The following is a 21,024-nucleotide window of genomic DNA, read 5'->3' on the forward strand; positions in this document are numbered from 1 at the left end:
TGTATATGTCGTCCATTTTATAAGCTCCTCTATTTTGTCTATAAAATACAAATGATGAAAAATACAATATTTGTATAATCTAGTATTTATAAACATCACGTAGGGTAAGTTATAGTAATCGCAAAAAAATCGAAAATGAAATTTTTTGCATACCTTTACGTTTCAAAGGTTTCTGAACATGTGTGTGTGTATGTATGTTTGGATACAATATTTCGTCTACGATTTCGGGCGCACGAATCAACCGATTTGAATGATTAAAAAAACATTCGATACAGAGGAAAAAGTAAAAAAAAATATTTGGCGGTCAAAAATGATCATTAAACATATGCACATCAAATTATCAGATATTTGATAAAAATTTTAAAAATGAATACTAATTTTTTTACAATTTTGTTGGGTTCCGTACCAAGATTGTTAATTTTTAAAGTTTACTTATACGGATCAAGCAAATTTCAAAATTTTCAGAAAAAAAAATTGTTTCAAAATTTTCAAAAATATACAAAATATTATACTTCAAATATGAATTTTAAATTTACAATTCAATTTGAAAATTTGTATAGTTCAAATGCGTTATTTTAATCGTATTTGTCTAATCTAATTTTATTGATAACTGATTTTTTCCTCGAATATATAATTTTATTACAAGGTTTATGATTCAAATATAGATTTTAAATTTAAATTTACAATTCAGTTTGAAAATTTGTATAGTTCAAATGCGTTATTCTAATCGTAAGAAATATTTTCTCAGATGGATTTATTCGGCACCTCTTGCTAATGTAAACTTTCTCAAGTGTTTTGAGCGATAAAATCGTCACTGTATATTTTATGGACGATGAAATATATAGTGATTATAATTATCTATTTGAAAATGTTTAAAACAATTGTTATTAATCATTAATCAATATTAATTGATTACTGATTTTTGCCCTTCGAGTATTTAATTCTGGTTAATTTGCCCTAAGGCACGATGCCACGCACCACTAGTTTTATTTTTAATGCAGTGAGAAGAATAGAGATAATAATGGATAATAATAGTCATTGATAGTAGTATGATACGTTTAAATTTTATATTTAATAATTGATATTTCGTTTATAAATTAATGGTTTACTTTGCATTAGCATATTTAATTTCTCTCTATTATTACTATAAGGCAGTACAAGTTCTTACAGAAGCGATCGTTCGGAATAATTTATTTAAATATTTCCTTCACCCTCGACGTAAGCCAAATGTAAACACGGCGAGCAAACATATGAAAAGGAAGGGCGTAGGCCAGAAACCTGATTCCATGGCATGTGATTATTTGAAAGCTAAACATTTATGAAAAATAAACTCAGAAAACAATATAAAATGCAATGCATGTGTAATGCGGTTCATTGAAATATAGAGACGTAGCAGGGGCGTAACTAATATAATGGAGATTTTAATAGAACAAATAGAGAAATTTGATATAGAAAAGGAATATTATTCAGGTGTAACGGTAGATTTATTTAGCAGTGTTAGGGGATTGTGTCTTAAAGCACAGTTTTGATTAAAACAGAAAAACAAAGTAAAAAAAATAAAGAAGTTTCGTAATCACTTCAAATGGAGAACAGGATATAAATAAGGAATTTTAGTGAGAATCATTTAAAATAGAAATAAGATTAGAGAATTTTTCGAACTCTTAAAGGTATAATTATTTTTATGATAAATCTAAAATCCCTAAAAATGTTTTTTATTGATATTAAAAAAATAGGTAAATAGTCTTTTTTTAAATTTCCGATATATGAAATTTGATAATTAAAGCACACTTTTGCAATAATATTGATATTCTACCAACATATTGAATATTTCGATTTTTTAGACTTTTTGAAATGTCTCTAAAATCTTATAAAAACATTTTTTTATTGATTTTTTATTGTTTCATATCATTTAATTTATTTCAAACGAACGACGAATTTTAACTTGAAAAATATACATTTTTGATATTGCTTGTAGCAATAATAATAACCATAATGAGTGTCATTGGGGCACAACTAGTGTGAAATTTTTAAAAAATCGAATTTTCAATTTTTCCATATTTCGATAGGTTATACATTTAAAAATAACATACCAAAATTTTAAATCCATATCTTAAATAAATAGTTTTTGAGTTACAGCCATTTAAAGAGTATATATATAGTATTAACGATCATTTTATCTTCAAACGCATTTTTCTCGAAACAGCATTTTCCGAATTTGCTGCAGCAATTACTCAAAAATCGGATCAAATATCGAATTTTGTCAGTCCAAAAACGACCAAAATTTTGGGTAAAATTCGTCTTTTTTTTTAAAGCGCCGTCATTTTGTCAATTTTTGATTATTTTTTTTATCGTAGGTCATTTTACAGAAAATATTATCTAGATCTAGTATAATGAGATTTTTTTTTAAATTACATCCACGTAGAAGGCCGGAATCGCTACTGCAGTGAAGGGCCTTTTTTTCGCGCCGTTGGAGATCGACGTTAACTTAAAAAATATTTAATGTTTTTCTTCAAAAATTTTACTATGTATTCTTAAAACATGTGTAAATATATTCTTAATTTAATTTAATTTTGAAATGATTGATTAAGTATTTTTTTTAATATAAATTCTCAAAAATCACCTTATTTTAGGCGGTTACACAGTTACACTAGTTGTGCCCCTTAATAATATATGATACTAAATCTGTCGTGTAAAATTGCTAATTTAGATTTTTGATATTACAACAAAATTATTTACGTGTGTAATTATGATTAATTTATAACCGTATGTTATGCTTAAAAGTTAATTTATATTTGTAATATCACGAAAAATTATTTTATAAGTATCAGTTTTTTAATACAATATATTTTGTTTCGCATTGATACAAACTTTTCTAAATTTCTGAAAAGAGTTTTACTTGTATAGTTAAAAATGTTTAGCTAAAATAAAAAACTTTTTTTTTTATTTATTCATTTTGAGTTTTGATAATCACCTGGAATAGAAGTATAGATTAGAGAAGTGAATTTTGTTAACCACAGAAATGTCATAAGGAAATATCATAAGGAAATTGAAGATTGAATAGATATTTTAATTATAATAAATATTATATTGTAGTATAATGAAATAGACAAATGATATGTATATATAAAATAAGAAAATTGTTTCATAATCTCTCATACCCGATACCCCTGTCTGACTGAGATATGAAAATATTATATAAATAAATAAATAAAAAAAATAGAATATGAAATAGTGAATTTTCATAACCACCTAAAATAGAGAAATATAATATAAAAGTGAATTTTGATAATTGCCTAAAATAGAGAGATAGAATAGAAAAAGAATAAAGAAGTGAATTTTGATAATTGTATAAAATTAAGAAATAGAATAGAGAAAGAAAACAGAGAAGTGAATTTTGATGATTCCTTAAATTAGTGATGTACAATATAAATAGAGAAGTATCATATCCACTTAAAATATAGAAATGGATCGAAGACGTGAATTTTGATAACCTTCTAATATAGAGGAATGGATTAGATAAATCTAAAAGAGAAGACGTGAATTTTAGATAATTACCTAAAATTGAAAATACCAATAGGAAAGGAATGGAAAAGTGAATTTGGATAATGGTTTAAAATAGGGAAATTTAGCACAGAAACAAGTTAAAAAATCAACAGAAAAGTGAATTTTGATAACCACTTAAAATGGAGAAACAGAATAGCCAAAGAATAGAGAAGTAATTTTGATAATCTCATAATATAGAGAAATAGAATAGAAAAATGTGAATTTTGTTAATAACTTAAAATAGAATATTAATAGAGAATTTTCATAACCACCTAAATTAGAGAATTAGATTAGAGAAATATAATAAAGAAGTGAATTTTGAAATTTGCATAAAATAGAAAATACGAATAAAAAAGAATAGAGGAATAGAATAGAAAAAGAAAATAGAGAGGTGAATTTTGATAATCACCTAAAGTAGAATATAAAATAGAAAATTTTCATATAATAAAGAAGTGAATTTTGATAATTGCCTAAAATAGAAAATACGAATAAAAAAGAATAAGAAAGTGACTTTTGATTCTATAAAATAGAGAAATTGAAAAGAGAAGTGAGTTTTGATGAACCCTTAAAATAGTGATGTAGAATATAAACAAATAGTTTTCATAGCTACCTAAAATATAAAAATAGGTTAAAGACATAAATTTTGATGAATTTCTAAAAGAAAGGTTAGATTAGATAAATCTAATAGAGAAGTGAATTTTAGATAATTACGTAAAGTTGAAAATACCAATAGGAAAAGAACAGAAAATTGAATTTTGATAATCGTCTAAAATAGGGAGTACAGAAACAAATAAAAAAACGCACTAGAGAAGTGAATTTTAATGATCACTTAAAATGGAAAAATATAATAGTTTTGAAAAGTATCTAAAATAAAAATTAAGAAAAGTAGATTAGGAACAGCATAGATAAAATAGAGAAGTTAATTTTAATAATCACCTTAAATAAAAAAGATATTAATATAATAGAGAAGTGAATTCTGATGATTATTTCATGTTGGTACGAAGTCCTGAACATAATACGTTAATTCGCACTATTTTCTCTATGTTTTCGAGTTTGTTAGACCTGCAAATTATTCACGAATAATTTAATAATAGGACAAGATAGTTTTCATTAATTTGTTTCTTTAATTGGATAAATAAACGAATTAAATCGCTCTTTTGCACTTCGTGCAGAACCCTAAGAAATTTCTGTTTTTCATTCACGCATAAATTGAATAATTTGAACAATAATGTTAAATCGATTCTCGTTAGTGTAAAAATATATTTTTCACTTTCCGTAGGGTAAGTTATTGTAATCATCCAAAAATCGAAATTGAAAATTTTTACATTTCTTCACATTTTGAAGGTTTCTGAACATTTTGGCATACCTCAGAAAAAATTGACGTGTGTGTGTATGTATGTATGTATGGATACAATTTTTTGTCCACGTCCGGGCGCACGGATCAACCGATTGGAATGATTCAAAAAACTATAGTTTTTGGCAAAAGCAGATCCAGCCGTTTCGAGAAATGACAATTTGTAATGACGGGAAGAAGTGGTGATTAGTTTTTGGCAAGGGCAGGTCCAGTGGTTTTGGAGATACAGAGAAAAATGTGCAAAAAATGGCAGTTTTTGAGAGAACTAAGCGTCTGATTTGAATGATTCAAAGAACTTTCTGCTTGTTTTAACAAAATAATTGCTTTTGGAAAAAAAAATTTTGGTCAATTTTTTTTTCAGGTTTTTTTTTCAAAAAAAATTTTTTTTTATGTATATCGAAAGTTCTGATATACTTTAAACAAATAGTTTCAACTTTGCAATTCAGTTTATAAAATTCTTATAAATATTAGACAATGTTACAGTATTTATTTATAATAATCTATTTGAAAACATTTAATATTCCTCGAACATTTCGTTACGCTACGGGAAGTTCCAGCAATTTGTCTTAAGACATGATGCTATATACACCACTAGTTTTTCTTCTGTATTGACAGAAATTTATTTATTTATTTATTTATTTATTTATTCATAAGCAAGCCGTAATCAATAATAATAGATATTATATCAGGCTCAATATAATTATTATCAATATCATTCTAGATAGCGATAATTTTAATTAAATTAACTAAAATAACGATAAAAAATTTACAAAAATACTGATATATAGATTAAAGTATTTGCAATATGCATTTTACATTGATAAACTAAATGTACTGAGAAAAACCCTGATAAAAGTGAGTAACTGCATTAGTAATTACATGATGATTAATATACAAGAAATCAATAATCAGTAAAGTAATATCTTGTGAAACATGGCTATAAGTCTATGAGTAATTTATTTTGAATACAACTGCAAAACAGATATGAAATCGAATATTTATATATATAATTTTTATATATTTTATATCAATTTGTCAGAAATGTGGCGAAATTTTAATACACACTGATTGTTTTATCATCAGACCGCAAAATGATGATGGGACAATTTTATTTAATAACTTATAAACGTATTGTAATTTTTCAAATTCCCGCGACGATTTTCGTGTTATTTGGGCCGTGAAGCACAAGTGTCAACGAATTCGGATAATTGTGCCGAAATTGCGGTTTTTCCATGAGAAACATATACAAGTACCAATTTGTTAAATATATGAATTATTTTTAATGTGAATCTTGTAAAATTACGAGAATCTAATTACAAGTAGTGGGACACGAAAATAAACATTCGTGGAATAAATAGATTAGCGACATCTACTATGATCAAATAGTATTCAATTACGATTAGACCAAATGAAATTCGAGTCCTATCTTTTTAGAAGGGTCTAATTTGGCAATTAATATAAGCTAATTCACAGAAGTTTTTTTAATAATATGCTTTTTGTTTGCTGATTTTTTGGGGTTAGCTTCTACATAAAATTTCTGTCTATGAAAGTATTATTAACTCCCATAGGATAAGCTATAGTAATGAGCCAAAAATTGGAGATGAATATTTTTGCATATCTTTACGTTGCATATCTTAAAGTTTTTGAGGTTTCTGAACATTTTGGCATACTTCAGAAAAAATTGATGTGTGTGTATGTATGGAGACAATATTTTGTCGACGATTTTGTAAATGTAATAATAAATAATAATTTTTGAATATCTAAAGTTCTAAACATCACTTACATACCTCAAATAAATAATTTTAACTTTGCAATTCCGTTTATATAATATACTTAAAAATATTAGACAGTTTTGTTTATTTACTATTTATGAAATAAGAATAATGAAAGTTACATTATTTATAATAATCTATTTGAAAACATTTAATATTTCTCGAATATTTTCTTAAGGTACGGGAAGTTCCAGCAATTTGCCTTAACACACGATGCAATACACCACTAATTTAATTGGAATTTGCTATTAATAATATAACCTTTTTTTAAAAAAAAATTATATCTTTTAATATTTAAAGATTTTAGTTTGTAAAATGGTAACTCATGGGTATCTTCCAACTTTTTGATAATATTTTATATTATCAAATAGCTTGGAGTTACTATTTTTTTATTATTTTTCATTTTTTTATTTAATAGCAATCAGAACTTGAAGAACCCTGTGAGCTGTTGTGCAGATTTCTTAAATAACATGGCTTATTTATCTTGGCTTAGCTATTTCTATGGAATGAATTTATTATTACAGTTCTAAAATAATGATGATTTTTTTAACATATTGGTATCTATATTTCCAAGTGAAAGCCAATGCCACTACTTTAATATGAGGCTAGTGTTAAACCTGGAACTTCTCATTTAAATCCCATAGCTCTAACCACTAATCGACGATAGAATTCAAAGGACAACAAAATGATATTTATCAACTTTTAATTTTAGGCAGATTACATCTTAATAATTCTCATCATATATTTATTAAATTTAATATATTTTGATTCTAATTTTATTTGTTTCTTTCGTTCTGCTCCATCATTTTAACTGATAAAGATGTAATTTTATTGGTATAAACAACAAAAATTTAGAAATCTAAAAAAATCTGAGAAATTAGTAATAACTAGAAATGAGTTGTAGGCAATTTTAAACTGACTGATTATAAGTTCTTTATAACTTCCTGTAAGGCCAGTTGTTGAAATTGCAAAAATCTTAATATGTTATTTAATAATTTGGCATAGTGTTATATTTATGCATGTACTAGTATGTATTTATACATGTCGAATCTGCCTATTGATCACATGAGAACGTTGAACTAATTAGTTGGTGCAAAAAAATTTCAAATCATATTTTTAATGAATCCATATAAAGGGAAGACTGGGTAAAGTTGTGCCACTTTTTTTTGATCAGCCATTACCTAGGAGAAAAGTAAATTAAATGGTAATTTGAACATTTGCCTAAGTGGAAATACTGAAATACTGTCTTGAAATACGATGTATCAGTCATAAAATCAAATCATACAAAAAAAGGGCAATACAGCGATTGGGGTCAGTAGTGACAGTTATAAAAATAAATTAAAAACAATAAGTATAAATACCAAAATGGTCTATAACGACTTTTATTGTCGTTAATAACAATAATATGTAATAATGTACACAGCACAGCATAAACATTTAAACAAAGCTTATGAATAAAATATAATAACAAAACATAACTTTTTAAACAAAGTTAACAAGAATTTTTGGTGAAATCTTTTTTATTCTTATATTAAATTTTTCTATTACTTGCTGTTGCGTATTTTGTCTTAGTTAAATTAGATTTTTGATTTTTTTATCTGTTTAATCGTCACCCGAAAAGGACAAGAAATACATGTCACAACCGTATCCCAAAATTTGTCACAACCGTACCCAACGGACACTTTTGAAAGCAAATCATTATTTTGAGTTAAATTATCTACCTGTGAGTAAAAACTAATTGCTGGTAAATAACTACTAATGATCAACTTATAGCAGAATAACAAAAAAGTAATCTATCTGTATACAATTACCAGTTATGATTAAAAGAATTCGAACATGAAAACTTACTTTTGACTCTTTAAAAGCAATGCGGTCTACAGATCATATGTTAATGTAAGGCACTGACTGAAAACGATAATGGAATCTTGTTCTAGCAATCATTCTTCATCTTTCTCGATTTGGACCCTATCTCAAAATCAGTATAGTTCAGCTGTTATGAAGACTGTCACTTTAGTATACTGGCACAACCGTACCCAATCTCCGCTATCTATATTCAAATGCACGAATGAAATCTTACATCTTATGTGATTATTTATTGAATAAGACAGAATATTTAAAATTTTCACCTGAGTTTATATGTTCTTATTAGGATTTGGTGAATTGTTAGGTCATTGATGTCATATACTCCTGATGATGATGTACATATTTCTAAGTACTAAGATTTTATTGATCAAGTTATTATGAAATATGAAATTGGTATCATAACATGTTGCTATCAAATAACATTTGTTTACATATTATTTTTAATAATATAATAAATGATTTTTTAATAAAAATCTTAAATTTTTAGGCATAACGTCTTCGAAGAAGCCACCAGTGGTGGAGACATGCGAAAAGGCTAAATCGATCATGGAGAAGTTTGAGAAAGGAGAAGCATTTGTAAGCGCACGCGAAAATGATCAGGAAGCTAAGGGTATCGAACAGGAGGACATGTCCGTATTTGACGCTGGTGAGTTTTGATAAAAAGAGTTAATTTAAAGAGTTAATTACGCTTTTTCAAGATAATGGAAATTGCTGAAACTCTGTTGTTTTTTACGACGAATATGCAATAATAATTAATAATAAGTATAACCTGGTTATTTATTTTTTTAACGTACCAAGTATTGTCTGCAGTGTTTTCAGTATTATTACTTTTTCAAGAATATATTTATTGCAATTAACAAATTATTTCTGTTTGTGCCGAATATCTAAAATTATAATGAATATAAAATAAATTATATAAAATTTTTAGTGAATGAGTTTTCTTGAGACTAGATAGTTTTATATTTTCCAATTCGAGGTCTTAACTGGTAAATTAGTATGTGTTATACAACAAAAATAAAAATGAACTATAATTTAATTGAATTTATAATACCGACAAAGAAAATGTTTAAATCACTTTTTAGTGGATTATTATTTTAAGGAATATTTTAATAATTTCATTTTAAGGAATAACTATGTCATTCAGAATCTCCTTTTGTTTTATAGCACAGTCATAATTTTGTGAAATTTTCTCGTGTTAAGACTAAAATTCGTAACGGCACTAAATATTTTCATCAACTTTTAAGACCTATAATTTCATTCGAGGTCGTGACTCTTAAACAATAAATTTATCATGACGATTCTGCACGTTCTGTATCATAAACATTTTTTTACAAATCATCCGTAGATCGTTTTTCACGTGTCATAAACTTTGTTAAAAGAACAGACAAGTAAAAGCCCGGCAACTTAACGGTAAGTCCTCATCTTATGAAAAAATCAAAATGTGCATTTTGTATATTTTAAATTTCCAAAGAAGTTGTTTTTGCCAGAAAACAAGATAGTCTTGCTATTTTAATATATTTCGATGTTTGAACTCATTTTGAATCATTTGAGACCAAACTTGGAAAAAGTTTGTATGTATGACCTATTGTCAACCTTTACTCAAAAACGGCTGCACCGATTTTAAAATTAAATTTAAAAACCTTAAGATTAAACTTGTTAAGGACTCGCATTTTATATTTAGCAGAAAAGTGCAAAATTTATTGTCCACATTTTAGCCGATTTTGAAAATTAAAAAACTGTTCGAAAAATATAATCGAGCTGATTATATTTAGATGAAAATCGGCTAAATTAAAATTTAAAAAAAAGTTTGTAATTAATCCTAACATGGTTTAGAGTTTAAAATCTATGCGAACATGATGAAATATTAAATGAAAGAAGTGTGGTTGAATTATGAAAAGTCATTGAAATTTGGTATAATAAGTTGCCTTTTAGGATATGCAATCGAGTGTTTGTGCTCCATAATTAATATAATAATTAAATATTTAATAAATCTGTTAGAAATATATCGATTGAAATCCATTTATTCGAAATAAACATTTGAAAAATTTATCTAAATTACAAAACTTCTTATTGGTTAACTCGATTATTAAGACGTTTTGGGAAGTACATGCAACTTGCCAAGTCAAATATATTTTTTATTGCAAACTATATGCAATAGGGTATAGCAGGGCTAAAAGCAATTTGGTTAAAAAGGTCTATCATAAATATCTCTAAAAGGATTTTTTCATAACAAAATTTGAAGTTGGGGGAAAAATATGTATAATCAGCCAACTCCTTAATTCTTATGACGTGGCTATCTGGAGGTAAATGGCAATATTGGAAAATCTATAACCAAAGTATTTTCTGTCGTTACCAGTTTTTTTTGTTTACACTGTTATTTAGTTTACGAGACATTAACATAATTTTTAAATATACTTTATTTAATTGTTCTACAAGATGTATTGTCAATTTTAAGTTAGATTCAACAAAAATTTTTTCATTCCTTATAAGTAACTCACATATGGGTAGAGTAAAAAGGACCAATCGAACATTTACTCTGACAAAGGTGTAAACAATAAAAAATAGTAAATAAAAAATAAATTAAGTTAAAGATACCTATTTTACAAGTGATAAATAAATTAGTAGTTATTTCAACTCTGCTGATGAATATTTCTGACGAAATACCAAATCAATGTTATATATGCATTGGTTGAAAGCATAGCAATTTTACAAGAGATAAATTAAATTAATAGTTATTTCAACTCTGCTGATGAAAATTTCTGACAAAATACCAAATCAATGTTATATATGCATTGGTTAGGGTTCATTAATTTAGCTATTATTTCATAAAATTTCCTTTAAATTAAAAATGAGACATTATATCTGTTTCTGTTTTTTCTGTTAGCCTAGCCAATGGGGTAAATATGGGCAGATGACAAATTTTAGTAAAATAGCCGAAACACATATTTCTATAATTAGGTATTAACAGGGAATTCTACTGAAAATTGTACGATAGTTGTTCGTTTGACTCGTGTGTGTTGTTATATTTTTCATTTGGTTTAGACAGTATAACTACTTAAAGTCAAATTTGACCTTTGTGCCCCGCCCTACCCTATATTTATTTCGGCCGACTACTTCTGAGTGTTTTATATATTTTTATTTACTATAGTAGAATTTCTATTTACGATTACGATAGTAGAACGTTCATAAAGGAATTGCAGTTGTTGTACATGAATAAGACAATGGTTTTATATTCCATTGACTTTGTCTGAATATTTTTATCGTTTTCAAAAACATTAAAGCGGCGATTACAAATTGACAATAAAAAATTATCTTTCGCAACAAAAGATTCTTACAATTGCCGATGATGAATATATATATATACATATAAATATATTTGTGTGTGCACAATATATTTATTGTTAGTTATACAGTCATGATATCTTGGCGTTGATTGCCTTTTGCGTTAATTAACTTTACCATTGTGCTTGTACCAGTTTTTTTATGATTTATCATTCAGCGTGACTGACTTCAAATATATATATATATATATATATATATATATATATATTTGTATTTATGTAGACGTTCATTTATATAGACATTCTCATTGTACACATGTGTGAAATAAAACAGTTTCAAACTTTTAATTGCTTCTGTTAAGATGTTCCAATTATTTTTTGTGTTACAAACGCACGCATACATATCTTTAAATACAGATGTCAGAAAATAAATGTAAGATGAACGAATATAATTTTATATAACAATTAAATTGTATTAATTGTCTCAAGTACGAGATATAATTCAGCACGCTTTTTTATTTTGGGTGTCAATTAAGAGTTGACATACTTTTCATTTATTTCTGACAGATTAACTAATGTATTTGATACAAATTTTTTAGGCATTTTGAAGAGTCTATTAATTTATTAACTAATCCTCTTTGTGCCCGTATATCTTTTAGTTCATATTCCAAATTTTTCGATATTTTACCAAATTGTTGTGGCTCTTTTCGTGTGATGACGCACAAATTTCATATCAAACTTTATAACGTTGCCAATATAACCAATATCAACATTTATGACCTTCACTAAACTTTTCAACCCGAAAAAACATTTTCATGCAAATAACAAAAATACTATTTAAGGACTATAAAAACAGGTTTTTTAATTTATTAATCAGTATTACGTACTTCTAGTATAAACTTTACTATTGCTATGCCATGCTATATATACTCTTTTTTTACATATCTAACATTTTTGATCCATATGTTTTTCTACTTTTAAGTCTTGTTTAAAATTCTGTTCCTTTTTCTGCATAATTAACTTGAAAATTTAGCACTTGTGCGAGGTAGTCAAAAAGTTAGTTTTCTTAATTTTGAAAAGTAAATGTTTTTGAAAATTTAGAATTTATTAATGTGAGAGGCTATTATATTCCGTCCTTGGAAATTTGTATTCAGCATTTTTCTCATTCATAACGTATTGCTTCATATAAACATACTTGTTGTATGTGTATCATTTTCAATTATTTGAGGGGTAGTTATGATTGTATTATCAAGTAATTGCAAAGATTCAATTTGAACCTATATACTACCTATACTTTTCGAAAACCCGGGACAATCCGGGACAAAAGATCTAAAAAAATCAGGACAAATATTGCTTTTAAAGAATGCTTATTCGACATTCCATAAAAATCTGCATATCCTGCTATTGAGATGAGTTTAGACAATGGGTTAATTATATTTCCAGACTTCAGAATTTTTGTTTATAGCCGGAACAAATTTTATAACTTATGCATGATATATATTCTCTATCTAATAAGTGTAATGTCGTTTATTCTTATTCAAGGTATCTGCAAAAAGTCTCGATCGATGTTCTTGGAATTGGACGCAAGTGCCGCCAAGAGCGCCCAATCGCCCCACACGCCACACGCACCACGCACACCGGAACTAAAGAAATCAAATACTCAGGTTAGTATTTTAAATCAAATCAAATAAGATAAGGGGGCGTCCATTAATCACGTGAGGTTTTTAGGGGGAGGGGGGGTTTGACCAGAAATCACGAAATATCACGTGGGGGAGGGAGGGGTATGGTAAGATATCACGTGTATTTATTTTTTAACTATTTTTTTTTTAAAAAGTTCAAACATTTTAAAAATAAATTCAAAAAATTTACAGTTTTTTCACGTACTTGAAAATACACGTGATGTTTGGTAGGGGAGGGGGGGGATAATTTTGAATATCACTATGTATGGGAGAGGGGGGGTCCAAAAATCCTTAAAATCTCGCTCACGTGATTGATGTTCGCCCCCTAAGATGGAACACAGCGTCAAAATATTTATTCAACAAACTTTCAATTGGCATACGTATGAACTATAGCAGTTTACTTTCACATAGAGATATACCTTATATTAGCGACTTCAAAATAATAATATGAGAAAATGTATAACAAACATTAAACTTCTTACATAATTTCGTGTTAAAATCTTCCCGACGTTTGGTTTTTATTTTTGAAATCTTTACAAGAGCAAGCACAATTCTAATGTATTCCATGGTACCCTCGCCAGCACTTTCCAGTCAATTTTTAAATTTGTTGTTATTGACTTCCTGAAGAAGTTTATACGCACGAAAAAATCCGACTTGCTAATTAATGTTTTCTCGACGTTTTAAATCATTTTGAATCGTTTGAGACCATATTTGCTGTGTATGTATATGTGTACAATGCGCCTATTTTTACCTTTCGTCGAAGTTTTCTCAAAAACGGCTGCACCGACAATTTAAAAGACATTCGATATAACTCAAAAAGTACTAGCCTTTGCCCAACGATCTTTTTCCATTGTAATTAACAGAAAAGTGTTACATTTTTCGTCCACATTTTAGCCAAATATTCTATGTTATAAATTAAAATACCATTCAAATAATTTTGGGAATCGTGTTGATTAATGATTAATTGTTGGAAAAAAAATACGATCATTCTAATGAAGTCAGTGTGGAAACGTGCTGATTAATTTAGTCAAAGATCTGCTGGGCTGTTTCTTCTTAATTAAATGTACATATTTTGTAATATTTAAACGTTTAAATAAATATAGAATGACGATTGACTAATCTAACCAAATATCTTAAAATATTATAGTCCTACGATAGTGGTTCAACCAAAAAAATTCATTGCAGCTTACTAAACGCAAACGTCATATAAACATGTGTTCATGCATAATAATTAATTTAATTGCAGTACCCTGTACGATATTATAAGTTTGTTTGAAACATTTCAATATAAAGCAACAATTTTATTTTCGAAATAAACTGTTGAAAACTAAACAGCTAAATCTCAATTGTTTATATAACTTGATTATTTACACGTATCAGGAAGTTCTTGCAACTCGCCTTAAGGCACTTACGCCTAGTTTATTTATATTTCGTCTTTCTCTTACAATTTTAAACCATTTGCTCAACAAAGAAAAAAAATAATTACAAAAATAAAAAAAAATAATTTTAAAAAGGAAAAAATTAATTGGCCATAATTTGAAGCTAACTAGACAAAAAATGTAGAAAAACTACAATAGTGAAATTGGTGATAGAATGCCTTTAGCTCCTGAATCGAAATCAAGATCATTTGATTGTTAAGTATAATATTTCCGTGAATATATGTTATATTCTAGAATTGCATACATAATATACTTCTTAAGTGTTTTTACAATTTATATTATATTAATTAAAAATGGGTGAAGGTTTTCAACCCCGAAGACGTGGTGAAGAGTAGCGAAACGAGAGAAGAGATCAAAATCGAGACTGCAGAAATTTCGAGCAAATTCAAATTCTTTGAGACTTATCAACCTAAAAGTGTTGAGAGAAAGCCATTTAGAATCACGCCTCCCAGAGAGGGCGTTGTTAAGGTTGTGGTGTTATGACATTGTGTGGAGCTATTAACATTTGGCTTGTTTGATTTGAAAATCTGTGTTGTTTTCAGGATTGTGTGTTTCTGATTAGAAATAATTTACTACAGCAACCAAATTGCTCTTTGTAATATTTTGATTTGGATTTTTTGTATCTTTCAGAAAATGAGGATTCATATTTGAGATATTTCTATTTTTATTACAATGATTAAGAGTTATTTCAGGATATTGATATAAATAACCAAATGTCATTTCAATGCATTTAAAACATTCAAAATCAACTTATTTTAAATACATATATGGTCATTGAAAGTAATGAAATAATTTACTTTTATTATTTTACTTTTTATCGTGTAATTTTCAATTACATACAAGACCATATTTCATTTCAGTTGTGATAATTTAGATAAAAATAATTTTCTTTATGTTTAAAAATGGTTTTAGGACTCTGATATCAGTATAAATTAGATTCATTCAATGTTTCTTAAATTAATATTTAATAAAGCATCGGCTCGTCATATAAACAGTTAAAAATCATCTTTGAATTTTAAGTATAATTTAGAAATCAGAATCATTGAAAGTAGTGAAATAATTTGTTTTGAAACTTTTACAATTTTTTATGTAGTTGTTAATATATTATGTTAAATTGCATAATTAATTTGCTTAAAATATTTATTCCAAACAATTGGAAAGCACGAATATTTGTGTTTATTTATATACTAATAGTTACTAATTTTGAAATAATGTATACTTATAATTGTATGAAATTTATGTGCAAAGTGCTTACATAATTTAAATAAAAATTGGGAAAAAAAACTGACCTCCAAGAATAATGTGTTACCACAGCCATTTTTCTTTCCTTAAAATTATTCCATGTGTTAAGATGGTAATGAAAGAATAAAAAACCAGTTGTTTTATACAAATATTAAATTTGATTGTATGATGATAACATTAACAATATTTTTTGCATGTTTCTAAATATTTAAATGTAAATTAAAATTTACTAAATTGCTATATATGTCATATGCATCAAGCTAATCTGTTTAATTCTTCAACAGACCGAATCACCAGAACGAGAAGTCTACAGGGATCCATCCATTGTCACTTCTGACAACAAGAGTAATGATGAAAATGGTGATGATCCAGAAATTGCCGAAAAGAGCCACACCGCTACTAAAATGTTGAATATCTTCAGACAGATGGAAGAACGAAAGGAAACACAGCCACAAGGTATATACCAAAGAATTTGTAACTCCATCCCGATTATTTGTTTTAAAAATACTAACCCACAATGCAGTCATGCAGAACTTTAATTCAATATAAATATCGATTTAGTTAATTAATGAATTTAATTTTTCTAAAGGTCCTAAACCCTTGAAGAGGTTTACACCTCCTCCAGAGGAGACCCCAAGGAGGTTCCTGGATACCAATGACCAGAGTGACAACTCTGGTGTTACTGACAGTGATACTGATGATGAAGTTCAAAATGAAAATGAACCTCAGAATGGTCACCATCAGAATGGTGTCGGTAGGGATGGTGTTGATTATGTTAAAGCGAGTGACAAGTGTGAGGATGAATTTTTGAAACAGGTAAGTGCTGGAATTAATGGATTAGTATTGTCTGAAAAAAAACTAGCTATAAGAAAAGTAATGAAACATTTGGAAATTAAAATAATATTTATTAAATCTAATATTGGAGTCATAAAAAATTTCTTTGTTTTTCTATATACTCGGTTAGAATTAAATAGCCAAACAATTTTTGTTGTGTTTAGCCAATATAAAAAAATAGTTCAAAATATTACATTTATTGAATATTAATTCATTATCAATTATTGGTTAAGAAGGTGTAGATATATATTAAATGTTTTTATTAACTTGTTCCAAATATAACACATGCTAGAAATAAGTATAAATGAAAAGTATATTTAACTTAATTATTTTATTTTAGTAACAAAAATAATTAATTTAATCTAATGTCACATCCATTCCACATTTACATTGTGTTTTATAATTAAAGGCAAGAAATGAAGCAAGAGCCAAACAACTCAGAGCCAAATTTGAGAAATGGGAAAGCAATGAAATCAAAAGGGAACAAAGTACGATAAATGTTCTTGAAGAGTGCCAAACTGAAAATAATGACTCACAATTAGAAAGTGCCAAAAGGTATAAATATATTTAATATTTGTATATTATGTAATTCATAACATCATGATAATGCATTAAGTATAAAAAAACTTAATTTATTTCATGTTAAATCAATATCATAATAAAGACAAATTAGCAAGCAAATTAGAATGACATGAAATATTTAAATTTATTATTTTATATGAAGTAACAACTAGCAACAATTTTTTTTTACTGAAATATTGAAATCAATATTCAGTCTTCGCACTAATGATATAATACTATTTTTTAATTCATAATTTGATTTTTGTTGCTTCCTACAGCTTTTTATGATAACTGCCTAGATAGCACAACACAATCCAATGATTATATATATGTAATTTATCTATATTACAAATTATTCTTCATGTATCGTTCGTTGGCATGTCTTAGCCAACTTTTAATTGCTTCTACAACAGCATATTTTGTTTCATTTGGAAAGTTTTTGAAAACTGTCTGTAATAAATAAAAGATTAATTAGATCTTATAATTAATTAAAAATTAATAGCAAAAAAAAATTATAAAATACCAGTGATGATTTAATTGATATGTATAATCTTTTGATAAACTTATAATAAATATAGCAGGTTATTTGAATTTTTGGAATGTTTTGGCATTTTTTCAGTATAACATGGTAGTTTTTTCCTTTGAATTATTTTTATTGAATTGAAGAGGATGTAAGGATGTATTATGGAGATCACTTTCTCAGAGTACACATTATAGGAGTGTTGTCTGTAATAATAAAAGATTTCAACTAATTTTTTTTTATTATTTTCAGTCTGCGGGATAGATTTGAATCAATGCGCGAGATGACGAATCAAATGAACAAGTCACCACGTGTAAAAGTGAATCGATTTGTGGTAAGTTATTTAAAATATTTTTTTCTAAATTTAAACAAATACATACAAATAACGCGCGATTGTGTAAATAGTCTTGTTATCCATTTACAAATTCTGTGATTGCGATCTGAACTTTTGTGCAAGGTTTTTTTTGCCAGTTCGGCCGAACTTTGATATTTGATTAATGCTTTGATTAATTTCTCATAATCTTGATGTGTTTAGATGTGCATGAGTTTGAAACGTCTTTTCTTTGCTAATGATTAAAAACATTTACTAAATCATAATTCCATCACCATAAAAATATACAGTTTTTGATTTTTTAGAATATAATATAGGAGATTCTCATTGTAAAAATGATTTTCATTTCGTTTTATTGAAATTGTGAGCAATAGAAATTAAATTTTGTTTGTATACACATAATAGTAATTATATATTACCACATATGTGAATATGTAGATTACAAATTTCTAAATTTATTTCCACCAGTTCGTATATTCTGGATTTTCTAAACTGTCTTTATTATATTTGTATAATTTCCATAAAATAAGATTCTTTATTTCTTACTTTTCAACGTTAGGCTTGAAATTATTGAAATGGAATTTCAAAAGTTTGTACAATTAATAATGTGAACAATATTAATCTTATAATACCTTCACTTCAAATCTATGCAAATTTTTTATAAGTATTGTTATAAAAGTCTGATCAGTTTTTGTCAATTATTAGTTGACATATGCAATTATGCATTATATTTCAGCACATTAATTTATCCATTATTTTCAAATTAGTATAACAGTATAACAACTTGTAGCTTAGGCCACGGTAATATTAATGAATTTGCTGTACAGAATTTCTGTCAGTTGTCGTTAGATAAAATTTGCTGAGAAGATATCGAATATTAATTACAATTGGCTGATGATAAAATAAAACATATATTTATTAGTGACCAATTTATTCTCATTGGCTAGTCTTCAGAATTGAAGTTTATGAAAAACTTCCACTATATATAAGCAATACATTTTTGGGATTAACGAACAACTATAATTTAAGTTTAGTTAATATGATTTTTAGATAGTTTTATATCACATCACTTCATCTTAGATGTAGAGACGTGTGATACTGTGTATGAGCATGATAACACCGGCAGTACTAATAAAAAAACAAGTTTTTGTGAATGTGTTTGTCAAATTTTAGATGTTAAAAATAAATAAGTATATGCAAATGTGCACATAGGATACATGTAACACATAAATAGTGAATTTGATGTTGCTGTTTGATACTGATGCACGAAATTGACGTTTAAAATTAAACTAAATCATAGTCAAATTAATATGTCCACAAGCGTCCAAATTTCATTCATGAAAACTATATACACAAGATTAGAAATAAGATGCATGGTGTTAAAATGAATTTCTGAAGTGTGTATGTTTGTAAATACAAAATAACAACTAGAGCAATCTTTTTAGAAGTTATTACTGGATTGTTTGGAAAGTAAGTTTTTTATGTCCTACGAGGACCAAGTGATTATAAATAATCAAATTTGATAAATTTTACCTCGCCCTTATTATGTGTCGTTATTTGCCACTTATACTATTTGATTGAAGTTGCCATAACGTTCTTTTGTCTATGGCAGTAGAATTTTTTGATACCGAATACTGGGATACCATACAAATTTTTGGCGGTATTAATACCGAATTTTAATTCACCTTAAAATTTTTGATCATTATCACTAGTTGATTCAGGAAATCTTCCATTTACTCATAATTAAATTTCGCCTTTATGACTCATCGACTCAAAATAAGAAATAGCTTAGACAACAACATGTTTGTTAAAATCTTACTTCAATTTCCATAAATAATAATTATTACTTGAACGAATTATTGCAATACGTATTAGAAAATAGAATTGAATTTTTTGATTTTTTTAAAAACAGTAGTAATACCGCTTTAAAAGCAAACACATCAAAATACAGGTATCAAATTTATTTAGCGGTATATGTTGCATTTTCTAAATCGCAACAACAGAGGGCTGTGTGTACTTTGCGCCGTAAATATTGCTCTGAAATATAGTCTGGTTAGAGTTAGTCTACCTGTTTTCGATTCTTAAGCATACTTACCTGGCGTCGGGGTTACCGTGATCAACAAGGCGGTTCCCCCAGGGCGAGGTCTGGCCATTGCACCTGGGTCGGATTGACCCCTGCGATTGTCTCTAATGTGGATAACTCGGGCGTGTAATTTTTGGTAGTCGGGACTGCGTACGCGCTGTCCCGGTAATAAAATTTAATATATTAAAATATTTCAAATTCTGATGATTACATTAATATTAAATTAAATAGTTGAATACAATTTTCTAAAGTTTTTGTTCACATTGGAAAACTCGAAGTGGGTGTAACCATATCCAGAGACCTAAACAAGCGCCAAAGATGCCTTATTAAATTTATTGCACTAATATAACTTTTAGTATTAAAATTAAAATCTTATTTTCGACATACAATTTTTTTTCTTCAAAAGCAATTGCTTTGTCAACACAAGCGGAAGGTTTTTTGACTCATTTGAATCGGATACTTAATTCTCTCAAAAACTGCTATTTTTTGTACATGTAGCTCTGTATCATTGAAATGGCTGGA

The 21,024-nt window shown here is 27.2% G+C and overlaps 1 protein-coding gene and 1 non-coding gene across 2 annotated transcripts in view; both read left to right on the top strand.

Moving 5' to 3' along the window:
• Positions 1 to 18,665, top strand: part of LOC113386817 (serine-rich adhesin for platelets-like) — a 254,324-nt gene extending 235,659 nt beyond the window's left edge. The window contains exons 16-23 of the mRNA XM_026624577.1: positions 9,020 to 9,178; positions 13,356 to 13,477; positions 15,235 to 15,399; positions 16,458 to 16,629; positions 16,763 to 16,989; positions 17,417 to 17,562; positions 18,341 to 18,422; positions 18,624 to 18,665. Coding sequence (XP_026480362.1) covers positions 9,020 to 9,178; positions 13,356 to 13,477; positions 15,235 to 15,399; positions 16,458 to 16,629; positions 16,763 to 16,989; positions 17,417 to 17,562; positions 18,341 to 18,422; positions 18,624 to 18,665 — 1,115 coding nt within the window. The remainder of the gene's footprint in view (positions 1 to 9,019; positions 9,179 to 13,355; positions 13,478 to 15,234; positions 15,400 to 16,457; positions 16,630 to 16,762; positions 16,990 to 17,416; positions 17,563 to 18,340; positions 18,423 to 18,623) is intronic.
• A 1,841-nt stretch (positions 18,666 to 20,506) lies between these two features.
• LOC113364477 lies at positions 20,507 to 20,668 on the top strand. Its single transcript, XR_003366168.1, has one exon. It is a non-coding gene; the product is annotated as a U1 spliceosomal RNA (small nuclear RNA).
• The last annotated feature ends 356 nt before the right edge of the window (positions 20,669 to 21,024 follow it).

Source organism: Ctenocephalides felis, unplaced genomic scaffold, assembly GCF_003426905.1.
Source record: "Ctenocephalides felis isolate EL2017-DRISC unplaced genomic scaffold, ASM342690v1 CF-g0.4_SCAFFOLD_00845, whole genome shotgun sequence".
In the NCBI taxonomy this organism is placed as follows: Eukaryota; Metazoa; Arthropoda; class Insecta; order Siphonaptera; family Pulicidae; genus Ctenocephalides; species Ctenocephalides felis.